At 38.0% G+C, this 18,370-nt stretch overlaps 1 protein-coding gene across 3 annotated transcripts in view; it reads left to right on the top strand.

Annotated features, from left to right (window-relative positions):
- Window positions 1-238: 238 nt before the first annotated feature.
- EXOC2 (exocyst complex component 2) overlaps window positions 239-18,370 on the top strand; it is a 124,191-nt gene continuing 106,059 nt past the window's right edge. Inside the window, exons 1-2 of one of the 3 annotated variants that reach the window (XM_062617772.1) lie at window positions 239-326; window positions 14,674-14,822. In XM_062617772.1, coding sequence (XP_062473756.1) covers window positions 14,705-14,822 — 118 coding nt within the window. In that variant the 5' untranslated portion in view covers window positions 239-326; window positions 14,674-14,704. Of the gene's footprint in view, window positions 327-14,628; window positions 14,823-18,370 lie in introns of those variants that run through there. The other 2 variants (XM_062617771.1, XM_062617773.1) reach the window with 2 other exon arrangements.

The raw sequence follows: 18,370 nt of genomic DNA on the forward strand, positions 1-18,370 counted from the left end.
TAGCGCTAGAGGATGGTTCTGTTATCATTTGTCATTATTATTGTCCTTTTCCCTGCTGTTGTCACCACGGCTATTACGATTTTCTCTCCCTCGTTCCTCTTCCACAAGATTACTGCCACCCGGTTAACGACGAGATGGAGGGAGGCTGAAGGTGAGGGAGGCGGTGCCTTTAAGGGGTCTGGGAGCGGCACTCGATGGCTCCGCGCTCCATCGATTTCTTCGGGCAGCGGCTGGAGGTGCCTGTTCCGGCCGGACGCGGAGGCGCTGCCGGGAGCGGAGCTGCCCCAGGTGCCGGATACGAACGCGGCGGCGGTGGGTGAGTGACAGTGTCTGGCCTCCCGCCCCGCTCTTTCTCCGCTGGGCTCTGCGGAGCCGGCTCTCAGCGGGACAGCTCCGGCTCCTTTCCCCTCCCTTCGGTCCCCCCCCTTCTTCCTCCTCCGCTCCCGGGGGGGTAGAGGCTCTCGCCCGCCGGGCGGGGTCGAGTGTCGCGTCCCAGGCCCCGCCCTACCCCGGGGGACGGAGGTGCCGGTAGAGGCCTTTGGGGTGAGGGGGATGTTGCTGGTCTCCCGCTGTTTCGCAATGCGAGGCCCTTTCTCAGCCTCCCGGTGGTACCCGCGGCCCCGCCGCCCGGTTGCGCTCATACCGGCCTGTCACCGCCGGGACGGGCCGGCGCTCGTCTCCCCCGAGGCCAGGGACTAGGGGAGGATGGTGGCTGGGCACCGGGCCCTGCCGAGCCGCCTGGTGAGGGCAGGAGGTGGAACCTCCCGGCTGCAGCGGCTCCCTTTCCCTTCTCCCACAGCTGCGGGCCGGAGGATTTCCGTCAGCCGTGAATCCTCGGGGGCACACGGTGTCCTGCCGGTGGGTGGGTGGCTGCAGAGGGCTGGCCTGGGTAGGAGAGAGCGGTGTCTTGGCCGCATTAATCATTTTCAGTGCTGGTGGGACTGGCCCCGCAAACCAGCGGGCAGGGCAGTGCCTTGGTGGGTTTGGCTTTTGTTTCTCAGCGCTGGTAGCGGATCTCTGGGGAGCTCCTGGGCCCGCTTCGTTACACGATGAAACGAGGCTGGTCGAGAACCGTACTAAATTGTTCAGCTTGGTGAAGTATTGGTGTCTGGGTCTACTAGATGAGGGAGTAGAGAGAATAAGCAGGGGAGAGGCAAGGTCTGAAGAGTTGGTTATTTGTAGGTCTGGTTTTATTGTTTTTAAACTTTGCATTCAGTGGTACCAGAAAGTTTTGGAGATAATTCTCCAAATGAGCTTGTACTTAGGCGAGTATAATAAGAAAGTACCCTAGTAAAGAATGTGGCACAAGTCAAAACAACATACCCTGCTTGAGAGGTGGTTGCTTTCATGGATATTGAACTGGAAGTGTTAACACTTCCTCTGTGACTTTTCCTTTTTTCTTTTTAACTTCCTACCCAGTTCACCGTTTCTCCTGCACTTTGACTGCCTTGCAGTCCAGAAAGGTCCATGAGCTGGATGACCAGTGTCTTTCCTTCCTGCCTTTCCTATAGCTTGAGGAACCTGAAAGCCATTCATATCAAGGGGTGTAGATGTCTGAAATAGGGGATGACCCTATTTCCCAGATTGGGTTTTCTAGTTCAGTCCAGTTCTGCTGGTTTTCAGAATAGTGTTCCTTCAACACTGCAGCTTTCCCTCCCCCTCCCACCCCTCAATTTTTCAGTTTCCTGCAATTGTGGAATAACAGCTTCTAGCCATATGCTTAAAGGTGTTGAATTGGAAGCCAGAGAAATACTAAGCCATTTGCCTCTGATAGCACATAATAGTAAATCTAAACTGCAAGTATTTGTTATTTAAAGTTGAGTTTAAAATTGTAATCTCACTTCAACTTCCCAGGCTTTTTGATAATTCCTAAAATAAGTAAACAGTCTATTTTATCCTTTAGTGATCTGTGTGCATTTCTTTACTGTAAACTTTGTTTTGTTTTTGATTTGGATAAAGTTGTCAAAACAGTCAAAGGACTTCTATTTGTTTGGGGGTTTTTAATGTAAACTCCAAACAAACTTGTGGCTTAGGAAAACAGGTCAGTTTTCTTGCTTTACCTTTTGCTTCCCTGAAGAAGAAAAGCTCTGTAATTCTTGGTTCTCTGTTTCTGTAGTATTTATCACAGCTTGCACTGACCCAGCAGCAGAAGGCATGTCCTGCTGCTGATTTCTTTCCCATGGACAGCCTTAGTTTACAGATTTGTGATTTATGCCCACCCTTGGACAATAATGTTTTTACTTAGATGGGATTTATGTTGTCTTAAACATAATTTAAAACAGGATGCAATTATTCTCATGATACTACTATGACTTATCAGTGAATATACCATTAATTTATATTGTAATGGTAAGGAAGGATTTTGTATGGAAAACGTACTTTTCTTAGTATGTGTCAGAGGTGAAACTATTTAATTAAAAGCGTGTTATCAATCAAACTTGTGGTGGTTTGGTTTTGTTTTGGTGTTTGGGTTTTTTTTTGCATTTTGTTTTTTTTTGTTTGTTTGGGTTGAGTTTTTTTTTGTGTTTTTTCTTTTTTGGGGGGGTGTTTTTTTGTTTTTTAACAAACTGTAACGTTGTCTTTTGTTTACATGGTCTTTGTTCAATAAATTACAATATTTTTACAGACTTAATAGTTTGTGTTCTTTTAATGCAGTAATTGAGCAGATATTAGTGCTGAATAGCAGTCTAAGTTAATGGACATTTCAAATGAATTCTAAAAACCACTTAAGGTTCTAAGTCATGAACTTAAAAATTTAAAAAAGAAGTCTTTAAAGTAAAATACTTATCACATTGCCCCTTGAATGGTGGATATTGTGTGGAGAAAGCTGTTTCATCTTCAATACAAAAGGTACGGTACACTAAGTAGTTTTGAATCTATGGCATTCAGATTTTTTTTAGTTATAGGTTTTCTTGTGAATGAGCAGTGTTTTTCTAGCTATTGAGAGTTTTTAAGGCAAAAACAGACGTTGACACGTAATCCACTGCTTGTTTTCCTGATTTCCTGTTGAAAAGAAACTGTATCCACTGATACAGTCAGCTTTTTATTACACTGCTTTTCACAGTGAAGCTGGATTAACCAAAATAAGTGGGTTGACTGGAAAGGCAGAGGCCGCTGACATCTTTTAGTGATGAAGACTTTTAGATACGTTAAACCATAATTAATTGATTTCATTCCATGTACTGATAAATTTAGCTGCAAATTCAGTAAGTTTTTCAGCATTGTGCTTGAAACTAAGCAAAAGTTTTGAGTCTGTTTAGTTCTGTTTATAAAAAAAAAAACAAACCACCCCAAAAGTAGGATTGCAATAGAATGGATACAGAAGACTGAATATAAAAGGTGTTAATGAAAATATGGATTCTGACAGCTATTGGAAGTATTCATGAAATAATCTACAGTTACAGTTTGGCACTCCAGGACAAAGCAGCCTGTGAAGCACAGCCAGACACCTGCCTGTATTTTGAATGACTGTGTATCACTTCTTAGTTACACAAACAGGCAGAGAAAATCTTCCATGGGAGAAATTTGTAGTACTTAATTTTATAGAGAAGGACCGGAAAATAATACTGAGAAGGCTGTACATGTTACACTGAATTAATTTTCTGTGTGAGTTTTTCGGTAAGAGTGGAATCTACTCTTGTACTTACAAGTATGCTGAAGGTTCAAAATCTGAAAACAGCTAAATTAATACCTTCTAGCAAAAGTCAGATGTTAGATCTTCAGCTTAACTTTGACCTTCTGCCTTGGACCACCTACATTCTGTAAATCTGTGCTGTGCAACGTTGTCTTTCAAATTACTTTTCCCAGGGGAGAAATATAGTGCTTGGTAAAGGGGGAAGTCATGTTTGTAAAGGTGCTTGTAGGATGAGGGATGATTAGGCAGCACATGCTTAGTGCGGTTGTGTCAGATGTTTCTTCTTTTGTGCTGAACACAAAAGCAAAAGACTGCGTTTACAGCTCGTAACGTATCAGTTCTAAAATAAAGCTGATAAAAATTTTGTACCTTAACCTGAAAATTATTTTGTAGATTTCTTGTCAGTATTTCAGTTTTAAAGCAGTTGGATTGTTCTCCCGATCTCAGAAGTTAGAGGAGGAGGGTGGGACAAGAGGAAGAACTTTTTTCTTGTGATGTCCTGGAAAAAATAAAAAAGGAAGTTGAAGCAATTTTCCTAGAAAATTGAATAATGAGAGAAATGAGTAATGAGAGAAATGCTCAAAAATAAGGATTGTGTGATTGCTATGTTAATATGCTTTGTGCAGGGAAAGGTAAGATAAGTATTTAATATTTTAAACAACACTAAGTCGAACACCCTCCCTCCTTCCTATGGAACAATTGTAATTGTACTTTTTATATTATTTGGGAAGTATTTCGTACTTTTTCTTCAAAAGTAAGTTGGTCTGTATAGCCTTTCTTTGACAACAGAAGTTGCTAATTAATCTGCCGACAGTATGTTCAGCATTTTCAGTGGAAAACACTGTGGTTGAACTCAGTGATAGGTGTGAAAGCCTGTGTTTCCTTTCTAATTTTCTTTTGGTTTGTTTTTAAGGGAAACACAATTTCTGAGACACCAAGGCCTTAATGGGTCTGGGTTTTCCCTTGACCTTAAGGGAGCTACAGGTTCCCAGATTTTCAGTTTAATTTTCAAAGGTAGAATTTGGGCTGTATTTTGCAGAAGCCAGTGGGGACTCTGACAGTGTAAAAGTATCTGTGGATCAGATTGCAATATAAATCGGTGATTTTTAGGTAGATTTTAATTTGTATTATTTCTTTCACTTCGTGGATAACCGAAAAGCACTGTACCCTGTATTTGGAAGTTCATCAAAAAGCATGTAGTAGTTAAAGATTTGGGGCTATGCTGAGTAAAAGTTCCTTTTTAAATGCCCACTTTTATATCAAGGACAAACTAAACTGATATTTTGAGATAATTCTAAAAATGTCTCCATTGTAAAAGCAATTAATTTTCTATTTAAGAATTCTGAGAATCTTGTGACACTTCAAATCTCAGTGGTTTTAACATATACCTTGCTTCTTGCTGGAAAACTGAACATTAGATTTTTGGCAAAAAGTGAAGGAGCTGTGTATATAGCTGATGGGTTTTTCTCATGTTTCCTTTTCATCACTGTAGAAGGCAGGGGAGCTTGTTTCTCACAATACAACTTCACTGCTATGAAAGCGTGATAGTTCCATACACAAGATGGGTTTTTAGGCAGATGAGTGGAAATGAAGTTTGAGGCAGGCTGAAATATGTCAGAAAAATACCTGTGTGTGCAGACTCTAGAACAGTGAAACTCTTGAGCATGTGTTTGGCCATGTGCACAGAGAAAGATTCTATAGTGGATGGCTTGAGTACTTCCCTGTGAGAAGAGGTGAGAAAGAGGTGTTTGGCAGAGAAGATAAAAAATACAAAGTATCAGTAACACAATTGCATGTGTCATCTTTTAAGTATTTTTGAACTTTTTGAATCAAAAGGAACTGCCAGAAATGTCACAGGGCAAATGTTAAATTTAATGTTGCAGTCCTACCTACAAGCACCCTAGTTAAACTTCAACCATGTGAACTGTGTAATTACAGTGGTTATATAGTGTTTTTATAAAGACTGTTGTGTATAGTTACATGGTTTAGGAAAAGTCTGTGGTGTCTTGTTTCTTTAGGAAAAAAAGTTCCATCCCATTGGGATTTATTTAGTTTATTTTTCTGAACTTCTGGATCTTTCTGAATGCATTTGCATAAACATATTTGAAAGTTTTTGATGCTTGAAGTATTGTTTTCAAATTTCTGCCTATAAATAACATAAGATAGAGGGATGATGAGGGTATTAAGGTGCTTTGCCATTTTCCTAATAACTAAAATAATGCACAGAAAATTATGAATAACTTTAGAATAAAAGAGGGATGAAAGGCTATACTGGCAGACAATACAGAGAATGATTTCTAGATGAAGCAGACTTTGCTTGATGTTGGGGGTAGGAACAGATGTACGAAAGCATGATCTTTGTGAGAATTTAGAAACTGATGGGAGTTTTATGGCCGTCTGTGATACGCTTTTCTGTAAAGCTGAGTTGACTTTTTTCTATATATATGTTTATGTATGGATGTTTAAAGCTTTTCTTCACGACGTTGCTAGATTATAGTGATGTGTCACGTAGTAAATACAGAAGCTTTTAACCAAGTATATGACTTAATTTCTGGGGAGTTGTTACGCGTTTTATAATTAAAATAGTAGAAATTTAGGGGAGAAACATCTATGTTCAGACTTTATTAAATTACATTTTCTGCACTATCTTCCTTTTTTAGCTAATACAGAATGACCAGAACAGACAGTCGGAGAACTTAAATCGTTTTAACTTGAGTCTTGGTAACGAATAGGTGTTGTAACATTGAATATACTAGCAAAAGCTTTCAAGAACTGGTATAAACCAGCATGTAGACTGAATTAATAAGTTGGGGGAGTTATTTATTTTCAGTTTTAAGTTATGAAATTTTAAAGCTAATGCTTTTGAAAATATGTTTGATAAGGTGAAATATTTTTAGAAATTATTTTCTTAAGTTTTTTCCCAACAAAAATGTCCTAATCCCAGTTTATAAGGCTAATATTGACATTTGGATTATCATAGTATCAGTGGTTTTGTTTAAGAGTAGCACTTGGAGATTGTCATTGTCACTTAGGTAAATCGACGTTGAGCTGAGTTATGGTGAAATGCGACTGTGTGGTTCTGGCTGTTCAGACTGTGTATGTGGATTAAATTAAATTTGTGTGCTGGTGAGTTTGATGGAGGAGGTGTGTTCCAGGAGGTAGCAGAGTGAAGGGAAAGGATTTTTTTTTTTTTTTTTAAGTAGACTGACTAAAATAGATTTTTAAATGCTTCAGACATTTTATTCAGCTTTTTTTTTTGTTTGAACAGGTGATATAATTGGCAGATTAAATGATTTTTCTGAGCTGAAAGAAACAAAAAATTCTCCCCTTTTAAAAGTCGCTGTTCATCTATATTACAGATTAATGTTTGGTTTAATCTATTTTACAAGTTTGCTATTTTTAGTTCTTGCTGATGGATCATAAACTCAGTGTTCTATGTAGGATCATTAATTTCCTTCAGGTTGCTCATGGTGTAAGATGCTTAGGAACAAAACTTCATTTTACAGTGGAACGTTTGTGGGAAAATCCAGCATTTTGATGCTGTAATGTCATTTGTGCAATTACTTGCTCTTCGTGGAGAATCCCCAAATAGCATGTCAAAATTCTGGGAGTAAAAATTCATCAATATATAGGTATGCTATACATCATAACTGATAAGATGCGGTCATTTAATATGTAAAAGGAAAGGGATTTATACTAGTCTAGATCTTTTTTTGACATGTGATAGATAGAAGGTTAATTGATGTTAAATGGACGCTTTGTTAGCCTTTCATCAACTACTAAACTAGTACAGGAGGAGTGCAAATCATTACTACAAAAGGCCAAGACCAGTATGATTTCTTAGTGGGGTTTATAGGCCTTTTTTTATCCCTCCCTTCTTTCCCTCCTTCCCAACCACGCAAAACATAACCAGCTGTAATGATAGGAGGAGAGAGCAAGCAGCTTTTCTAAACATACACACACATACACTCGCGCTCCTGCCCCCCTTTTTCCTCCTCATACCTCCGCAGAGTGACAGCTTCTAGATGTTGCGTGCGAGGGAGTTCAGCTGGTGCTGTGTGGTCTGGGTGTGTGGTCTCCAGCTCAACCGAGAGGCTGCTAACAGGGTGGATGAGAGAGAGCAACACTGTTTACTTTAATTTATTTCGGATGCCGGAACTGTGCCCGGAGTTTCTCCTGAGCCGGGTTCCACAGTTAGCGGTGTCAATCCCTCGCAGCTGCAGCCCAGGCTGCGACAGGCGCTGAACTCCTCTGCCTAGGGCTCTCGCACTATCTGCCTCGGGTCCAGCCTTTTAATCCTTTGTGACTCAGAAATGTTAATGGCATCACTGAGTGCTGTGATTATTTTGCTTTCACTCTGTCAAGATACAGAGCCATGAAGATGTACCTTGCTGGGTTAAGGAAAGCAGGACTTCCGAGATAATTGGGGAAATACACGAGTATAGCTGTTGTGAAAGTAAAACTGCTGTGCTTACTCCTTGCCTACCCTAGAACTCTCAAGTAGACTCTTCATGACTGGAATATACAGGAGACCTTTTAGAAAGAGAACACTATTGTATTATGTCATTTAATACTCCAAATCTTTCCTTTTCCTGTCATTTGCCACCTCCATCATAAACTTGCACATCTTCCCAAACTGGAGCTGATTTTGGCATATAATGTTCTCCTATAGATTTGCATGTTTGTCAGTGTTAATACTAGCTTGAATCAACATGCCGGATATGACAGGGCAAGACAAATGAGGCTTTGTTTTTCCTGTGTGATGGTGAAATTACCCCCTTTTTTTATGTTTGTTCATCTTTTCATTATAAGTAGCTTAGTGGTGTTTTGAAGAGGTTTTCTCCCCCGAAATGTATGATTCGTGAGCACTACTTGTTTAAATTGATAAGTCTTCTTTTATTATTTAAATAAACATGCATAGATTCTTAATATCACTTGGAATTTCAGCATTGTTTAGCTTATTCACTTCCCAGTCTTTTCTGGCAGGCTTGAGGAATGGACTTTGTGTTATTAATGCAGTGTTGAAGGGCACTGAAGATCTCCAGAGGGGTTAATAAATGTCAGTTATTTTCACAGTGCTGCTTTTTGGATGCTTTTAAATCTTGGTTTATGTAGATTGTCTGTCTGAATTTATACTGTTGGGCAGATAAAGCACAGAAAAGGTTGCAATAGTGGTTTTCATCATTTTGTAATGATTTTGAGTACAAACATGTAAGAAACTTCTTGCTTTGTCATCATCCTTGGGGTCATTTGCTGTGTCCCTTTACTGACTGTCATGGTGTGTTGTACCTGGGGGACTCCTTGGGTTTTCTAGTGAAAACAAATTATTAGATTTATTTAGTAGAAGTACAGGTTTGTGTAGCTTAAGGTGAAAAGGCCATCACCTAGGTTCTGGGATCTGAGTATTCATTGCTTGTTTAAAAAAGGGCATTTCATAAATGTGTTCATTTGTAAAGCATTTAATGCTGTGACGTTAGTGTGAGAAGAGTACCTCACCTTCTACTGGTTTCAGGTTGGTTGGTTTGTTTTTTAAAAAGTAAACAACATCCGCTGAGGTATACTGCAGTTTGAACACCAGTGATGCTTTGGTCATTTCTGCTGCTCAGAATGTTTAAAATCGTATTCTGTCACATACATATGAGTTCAAACAAATATTTGATACCTGAAGACTTGCACGTTTGCTTGCAGCTTGCACTTTCTCAGCAATGACAAATAGGCTTTTTCATTCCTCCCTTCTTGACAGCTTGGATTCCCTTTGCTAGATGACCATGGCACTTGTGTTGACCTTGAATCCGTCTTTCTCTGAGAAGGTCTTAAAGTTCAGTGTCTGTGACAAAGTACTGCTGAAAACCTTAATTTTATTGAAAATTCTGTCACTGGAACCAACTTGCGATTTCACTTCAGAAGTCAGAAACTCCTTTTTAAAACATTCCAACTACTAATTTTTCCACCAGTGAAATTTGTGAGGTGACGCCTGGTTGTTACTTGTTTTCCAAAGTTCCATGCCTTCATGATGTTTGTAATTTTCCTCTGGGATTTGAACTTACCAGCCAACTTAATATCCTTAAATCCTGAACTTCTATTGCTCACGTATTTAATATTCTGGAGGTACTTCCAGAGTGGTAAACAGGATTTTGCTTTACAGAACAGGTATGGTAGCTATTGGCATTTTACTTTATTTTTCTCTGCTTGCTGTTGAATGGGGAAACCTATTTAAGAACTCTATCTTTAAACTAACTGAAGATCTGTAGAAGTCAAAAAAATAACTAGCCTTCTATTTTCCCTTATGTTGGGCCGTGATTAATTTCTTCATTATTTGTTTTTAAAGTGGCTTTTTTTTTAAGATAAAGAGTGAAGATGTCCCCTCTTATAGCAAGCTTGTAATGCTCAGATTTTTCTTTTTTTTTTTAACCAAACCTCTGTGAGAGGACGGTTTATTTGAGAAGCTCATGTAAAGACAAAGATGATGTTTATGAAGGGCATTTTTCAAGATGGCTTTGTAGTAGGTGGTCTTTGCAGAGGCTTTCTAATTCCTTGCACTTTCGTAACAAGAATTATGACAGAATAATAGAATAATATGGGCAAGATCATGGGAGCAGTCAAACAGATGTCATCCCTGTTAAACTGTTGGGGAGATACTGTGAGGAAGTGAAGTTTTTAAAAAACGGGTGGGGAGGTGTAAAGAAGGAGAGGGACTCTTAGTTTTGAAGATTGTCCATAGTAAAAAAATAGTCTTGTTAACACTACTTCAGTGAGCCTGGCTCCACAGAAGAAATAACTTGATTTTTAAATTTAATATTATTCTTATTTTATACATTGTACTCTTTACAAATATGTACTATTTCTCTTTAGGGCGATTTATAGAATTGCAGCAAATGCTCCTATTAGATTATTGTACCTTTTAATGTAATAAACAGGTTTTTTAGCTTTGTATTAAATATATATATTAATTTGCTTTTGTGCCACAGTAGTATACTGGCTAGGCTTCCCAATAAGCAGTTTGGTCATTTTAATTATTGACATGCGTGTGATAAGGAGGAGGAGAAGAAATACTATAAATAAATTGAAGGCTCCCAAGCAATTGTTTGATAGTTGTAATAAGGGCAGATTCCATACAGTTTCTTCACTTACTCTTTGAAATACATGAAACCAATTGCTATTTAAAAATAATAATAGTTCTGTAGTGCTTTTGTAATGTGTTGAGATTTACTGTGGTATTCTCATTCCGGTGAGGTATTTTAAAGCAATTCTGCAGTAAGTATGGAAATACTTTAGAAGAAATGTTAGACCTCAGGAGGCTCAGCGTTTTTATTACATTTATTTAGCTCATCATGAAGGGGGATCTAGTGCCAATTTCTGAAATCCAGAAAAATATGTTGTAATATTACTTTTGAGTTTTGGTATTGATTCAAGGCAATTACCTGTGTGCCTAAGTATTTTGAAAGAAACAATCCAAGGGAGCCGTAACATTTGTGGGGGGTGGGAGGGAATGACAGTCAACCAAATAATACCAAAGTAGCTTCTATTTTACTTGTTTTCCTCAAGATTTCTTTCTCTTTATATTATCACCGAGTTCCTGAAGATGGCTTTTTTCCATGTGTTACTGCTTAACTTTTCATAGAATCTTCTGAAAAAATTGGCCAAAAGAGGTATTTTATGTAGTCTTACTGGTATCTAGATACATGCTGGTTCCTGCAGAAAGTGATTAGGTGTCTATGTGAGTACGTAACCCAACAATTTATTTACAGCTGTTGTCTGTCTTTGAGCTCTGCTGAGAGTCTGTGAGAAAAGCTGCAAAGACTACGTAGATAAGATCATGAGGAATAGATGCAGCTTGTCCTCCTTGCTCTACTTAAACTTAGGCACCCGATTCTTCTCTAACATCCTGTTTGCACGGGACTCCAGAGGAAACTTCAAATTCTGAAAAGTCTAAGCTTCTGTGCATATGCCTCTTGTAATTTTATGGGAATAAAGAAAACTTTCCCTGTAATTTCCGATTCTGGTTGGTCAAGGTAGTATTAGGTTTAGCAATGAGGAATGGGGAGCTTATTTCTATTGTGCTGCTCATTGTTGTCAGGTGATGCTGTGGCAATGTAGCTTTGAATGTACTTGGATAAAACTTGTGACTCCAGGACTAGGGATCTTGAGAGAAGATTAGGACTATCATTTTCACCTGTGGTGAGGAAGTGGATTAATAATAGTGTGGATGGGCTATCTGGACAAGTAGGCTCGGGGTCAGGAATAGAAGGTAAGGAAGAGGAATTATCGAAGTGTCTGGATTTGAAAAGAGAATTGGGATATTAACAGCCCTCCCCTGCCTGCTTGAACTTCTGGATAAGAGGTCAGAGGGAAAATCAGCAGGATAGGGGCAGGAAATAGTTTGGCTGGAGGACTAGGACGTGGCCTCAGTTTTGAAGTGAGGCAGAGGCTGCCTGTCTCTGAGTGCGTGTGTGTGAGGAAAACAGTGCTAGGAAAAAGATATGAGTAGGACATGAAGGAGCAGGAGGGAGAACTTTGCCTGTCAAAGCACAGACTTCACTTTTGTAGCTGGAAGTGGCTATCAGCTGATAGAGTCCTCTCCTTCAGTCTGTTCTAGTGCTGGAGATTATGGACTGCATCTGTTGGCTCCTTGCTTTGCTAGCCTCATGTTGGGTTCATGTAAAAAAAAGTTACAGTATTTTACATACAGACTTACAAGAGCATCTGTATAATGCTATATACCTTAATTCCTTTTTCAACAGTTTCTTGCTTGCAGAAACCTGGAAAATTAATTTTTTATTAAAAATATAATGTAATTTTTAATGTGGTGAAATTAACCAGTCAAGAATTAATTGAGGTTTACCAGTTAAAACCAGAAAACCAAAACAAACCACTTCAGTTCCAGACACATTGTGTGTATTATCATGGGCTCTTACCAGACTTCCCAGGACATGGCTCCCGTTATGTTCTTACTTGTTCAACGGGAATCTGCATCTCTTATTAGTTGCACACTCTTCAAAGGTAGTCTCAAAAGTTCTCTGAAGATATTAATAGTTCTGTGGTGTTCAGAGCATCTAAATGCCTCTTCCATATTAATGAATTTGTCTTCAAAATAGCTTTTGAAGTGTGTGGTAGCATTTGCTATTTTAAATATGTGAAACTGAGAAGCAGACATTTAAGATCAAATGTATATGTAGATTTGAGGTGGTTATATAGGACCTGAGTATTTTGGAGGATTTTGCAGTATTCCCTGTCCAGGGTACATTTCACACTGACTAGAGGTGTGGCTGTCAGCTCTGAAGTTGGACACCCAGAAACTGAGAAGGAAAAAACGTACTGTAAAGTTTTATAGGAGACCTGCTATGCATCTGTGGTATAGATAGAGGATCCTGTTCTGGAGGCAGTATTTGATTACTTTCACCATGAGATCTTCCTTCTTATGCTTGCCTTTCTTGGTATCCATCATTTTCAGTGCGTGTTCCAACTTCAGAACGTGAAATAAAACTGGCCAGTGCGAGCTTATTTTATCCTTATCACAGATCTTTCTAGTAATGCTGAAAAATTTGGGGAGGTTGTGTAGAAGCATGGCATATTGCTGATGCTATAAATGTATTTTATATATGCAGAAGCAGCTGAAACAAAGATAGCTTACTTAATTCTGGTACTTCCTAACTGTAGATGCTTGGAAACTGCAACTTTATTGCAGTTTGGTGTTAGGGATGATTTACAGAGGTTCTGGGTTTCATGGAGTTGACTATTTGCAAGTAAAAATAGAAGACATGCCTTGATCCAAAATAAAAATAAGTAAGAGAAGCCTTGTGAAGCTTGGCTTATATTCTACATATTTTTTACGAACCTGAACTTTTAAAATTGTGTACACTAAAGCATTCTATGTACATACCGAAGGTTTTTGAATACTGACCTATTTCATCACTCCTAGATTTTCTCAGAAATAAACATTTCTTCCTATAGGTTATTTTTGGTTCTTACCTTTCCAATGCAGATGAATTCCTATTAGAAGCTGATAACAGAAAACTTTGTAAAGTTCCAGAAAACCAAGTGACAAGTCTTTTTTACTGGGAATTTTAAGGATGTTGTGTCTTAGTGGAAGAATTCAGGAGTCACGAGATGGAATAGGTGATGCAAAATTACCATGGAAGTCCTTAAAAATCTTTTTTTGCTTGCCTTATCACTTCTGTAGGATCTGTGTACCTATGGGCAGGCTCTATGTTTATTAAGTGTTATAAATGTGTAGAAGCTGGTGGGAACTAATGTGCTTCAGATGATATTCATCTGCTTCTTATAGCTGCAAAGCTGCACAAAGGAAACTGCTAATACGACATAGGAATCTGTGATCAGTTGCACAGTAAACTAAAAGTAGGCTGCATAAATCGCTAGCATATTGGTGTTTCTTTACAGAGCTGATTTTGGGTGCAAAGGAATGCTCTTCTCAAAATGGTTCTTCAATAATTTTATGTACATTCTTGTTGATCTGTGGGTATATTATTTGTTTTGTTGTTCTCTGCTAGTATACTGTCTGTAAGTAATGTTTTAATTTTCTCAGTTTATGTAAATGTTGATTCTTTATACAAATAAGTGCTGGGGGCTTCTTCCCATGGGACTGTCTGTGGCAGTAAGTCTGATTTTGGCGGGGAAGTTATCCGAATATGTAATCATGGTCTACTGCTTAGCTTAGCAATTCTAGATTTATTAAGGAACACAGTAATAACTTTCTAATGCAGGATTGAATAGGCTCATTTGAATTCTGTTATAAGTGATTTGGAGTGTATGTGTGTAGTTTCAGTAAGCATTTTGAGGATTTAATAGTTTTCTGAATATACATTTTCTTTACAGTTCAGAACTAGAACTGTAATTTAAAAGATGGAAGTGTGGAATTCTATATTGGTTTATGACTGTGGCAAAAAAGGTTGAGTGGTATTCCATATTTATGTTAAAGTTTCTTTACCAGTTTTGAAGAACAGCTTCAAAGGTCTTAAATAGTTTTCACATAATATAATTATTGTTTTTTAAATGATTGTTTCTTGCTGAACAGATAAAAGCAACTGAGTTTTCAGTAAGTGAATCGACATCATGTCTCGAGCACGGCAGCCCCCACTTGTAACTGGTATCTCTCCCAATGAAGGCATCTCCTGGACAAAAGTGACTATTAGAGGAGAAAATTTGGGGACTGGGCCTACAGACCTCATAGGTAAGTTTGGGAAAAAAGCCCCGCTTCTTTTGAGACTGTAGTGTGTTGCATTTCGGATGTGGTTAGAGATAATTATTTTGCAATGTAAAATCTGTGTTGAGTGGTACAAAGAATTCCCTTTTGACAAATATGCACTTGAATGTGTAAATTTAAGGGTGGCTGCCTGATGCGTAACTAATCAGAATGACCATACCTTACTAAATGAGCCCTTAGCCTGACTCAGCATCCTGCGCTGAAAACTAAGAATGAATGCCTATGACAGTGTACTAGGAGAGGGCAGATGTAACAAGGTGCTCCTTTTTTACTTTACCAGGCATTGAGAATTTAAGCATAGAAATTTTCCATCATAAATTGTTTTCAATATATTAAGAAAGTCACTGAGCATTGCTATTCCTTGAATTAATGAAAAAGTTAATTTGTGTATCTGCAAAAGTTATGACAGGTCAGGTTCCATAATTTAGCTACACAATGAAGAACCATTACCTTTTGCTGTTTTGATTTTAACATTGTATTTTCATTTCAGTAATCACATCTCCTTTGTTTAAAGATGGAAGAAGCAGTTTTCTCCGATTCTTCTGACCATACAGGTCTTGAATCACTACTGCTCTGTTGCCTCTTTTCCAGGCTGAAAAGTCCTAGCATACTTAAATTTTCTGCACATATCTTTGACACATATCTTTGACCCTTCTTGTTGCTCTTCAGAGAATCTCTTTTGGTTTTACTGTTAGTTTTGGGTGAATATCATCCTGGTTACATGCAGTGTTCAGGGTTTGTTGTTCAGTCATGACTCCCTTGAAGTCCATTGGAATTTTGTTTGCCATTGCTAGAAACAATTTTTCACTTAATGGCTGTAAACCAAGATTCCTGAATTCTCTTAATGGCCACTAGAATGAACAGCACAGCCAAGCATAAACTACTACAATTTTCCCCTACAATTTTCCCCTTCAGTTTGCTGCCTTTCAAAAGGGGAAGCAGTATTTTTCTGAGCTGCTAAACAAAGCTGTGGTACACTAATGAATGTTTATTGAGAAATAGTCAAATAGCACTATTAGAGGTGAGTATATTTCTGTGAATTTGTGTGATTGACGGACTTAGACAACCTAATCAGTTTGTTAGCATGAGCCTCTTGGAAGTGATCAATGCTAGGTTCTTGCTTGGAAGGAAGATACCTCCTAAGCCATGCCTTAGTATTATAGCTGACTGCTAATATTTTTTCTTTTTTTTTTTTTTTTGGAGTAATACTTGTAACACATAGCTTCAAATAATCTCGTGCTTTGAGGTAGCTTTTTTACTTAGCTCAATTCTCAGCTTTCTCCAGTAAGTGACTAAGGCCCCAGGCATGTAAGGACTTTTGTTAATGGTTAAATCAGGCATGTAAATATTCCCTCTGACTTGAATGGAAAGAGTTGCAAAAGTGAGCCTTTGTAGGCATGAGGTTGAAACAAGCTCAAGTGAGAGTTTTATAAAGTTTAGAGTCTCCTGATTGAGATGCATTAGAGTAAAATGAAAAGCAAGAAACTTTTATATATAGAAACCGAATATCACATAATAGAAAAATATGCCTTTTTGTTTCATTTGAGAGAGCCTTCTAGTAGTCTCTTTGTAGCTTTGAAACCAAATAAACTTTTTATTTGTAACTCTATAGCTTATGGTACAAAAAGTCAAATCCAGGAGGTACTTGTAACGTTTGTTCTCTCAAAGTTTAGTTTTCTTTTAAGACATTTCCAGCTGTAAGCAGTTTTGTAGGCATTGTAGTATTATCAATATATAAGCTTAACCAAAATTGGAAAGTCTCAATAAGAGAATGACTTGTGCCCATGTGTTGAAAGGTAACATAAAAGCTAGAACCTGACTATAATATTCTCAGAGATCTTTGTACCGTGCAACAGATTAAAATGAGATATTATTTAAAGGGAAGTTTTCTCTTTTTAGAGAAAAAGATGTATCTATACTATCAAAAGGTCTCCCCCAGCATGACTTCATTGATTTAGGTTGTTTCCTTCTGTTTTGGATCTTGTCAGATCTTGTTCTTTTGAGAGCTTTAGGAACCTCTGATGACCAGGAAAAATGTTGATGCAAGGATCTTCAAAAGAGTTAAAACATTTTTACTCTTCTAAATTGCTATAGTTCAGATCTTGATTTTTACAGTGTTACTTAATTTAAGCATGAATTCCTTAGAAGTTCTAGGGTGAAAACCTCTTTATAAATGGTTCAAACTCTTTCAACTAGTCTTACTTCCTACTTCAATCTTTATTTTTTGTTAAGTTGGAGAACTTGCTAGCATAAAACCAGAGGACATGTAATAATATAACCTAAGATTAAAACCCGTGCATCATAAATGTGAGTTATTCTTCCCTTCTGAAAAATAAAAACTAGCCTGTTTAAAATGTTGCAAATAAATAGCAACCAAATTTTTTTTATTTTAAGGCTTTTTTGGCGTGTATCCTATTTCACACCCCCCCCTTCTTTCAGTCATCTTTAAAAAAACAAAGCCCAAACCATAACAAATCTACTGTCCTTGCTCAAGTAAAATTACTTTCGGTTTTAATAAGATTCAGTGTTTTTCTGGTTTTTATTTTTTGGATTTCATTTTCAAAATAGTTTTTGGCAGGGAGAGGGCATTTTTATGTCTGATGACCATGAAAACTGCCAAATTTGTCTGCTGGGTAATGTCAGAGACTTAAATTGTGAGAAGTGTGAAGCTTTGGTACTGAGCCACATATGCTGATCCTTTTCTGCCCGTAAGAGTTTTTCTAAATTGGTCAGAGCTTTCTAGAAATTAAAAACAAAAGCCAAGCCAACAGGGAAGGAACTGCTATGCCTGACTAATTTATACTCCAGTACAGCCAACGAACCGCTACGGCCCTGTCCTTTTGCACATAAGGCAAAATGTTTTTAGGTAAGTATGTTATTTAAGAAGAAGCTAACAAAGTTATTCTCTAAATAGATATTATAGAAATTGGATTCTAGCCAGTTCTTCAGGACAACGAAACTCTTGACTGTTCTAGATCTGAGAAAACAATTGACTAGCTTCATGGCTAAAATATGTTGTGTTTTTATTTCCTAATTTGTCATGTGAACTTTTGTCAAGAGAAAGTTTAGAAGAGGAAATAGATAAGCATTACATGACTACTTTTTCATACAGGAAGGGCAGTTTATTCAGCAGTATTGGTCTTGCATCGTGGATTTTTGTACAGAAGAGATGGGGGCAGAATATTTGTCAATTAATACTTTTTTCTTTTTACCAGAAAATCCTTTTGCATCCACAAAGTACTGCTAAACGAATAAGGTGTAAGAAACATCATGCATTCTAAATATTTTGCAAAGTCATATAGAGTGAACTTGTGAAAATGTTTCATGCAGTTTTGATGGAAGTTTCCCATAAGTACAGTACCGAACAGCAGTTCTCTGGCATCTTGCAGACAGAAGATGCATTGTACATGATGAAGTAAAAGTTGCAGTAGCCTGTAACTGGTAGAAGAGATTAAAATGACTTCAAGCAGCACTGTATGTGGTTTATGAAGTGTTACTAGGGCAAAAGACCTGAA

The sequence above is a fragment of the Pezoporus occidentalis genome, unplaced genomic scaffold (assembly GCF_034315485.1).
Source record: "Pezoporus occidentalis ecotype Australia unplaced genomic scaffold, CSIRO_AGI_Poc_V1 ctg2, whole genome shotgun sequence".
Classification (NCBI taxonomy): domain Eukaryota; kingdom Metazoa; phylum Chordata; class Aves; order Psittaciformes; family Psittacidae; genus Pezoporus; species Pezoporus occidentalis.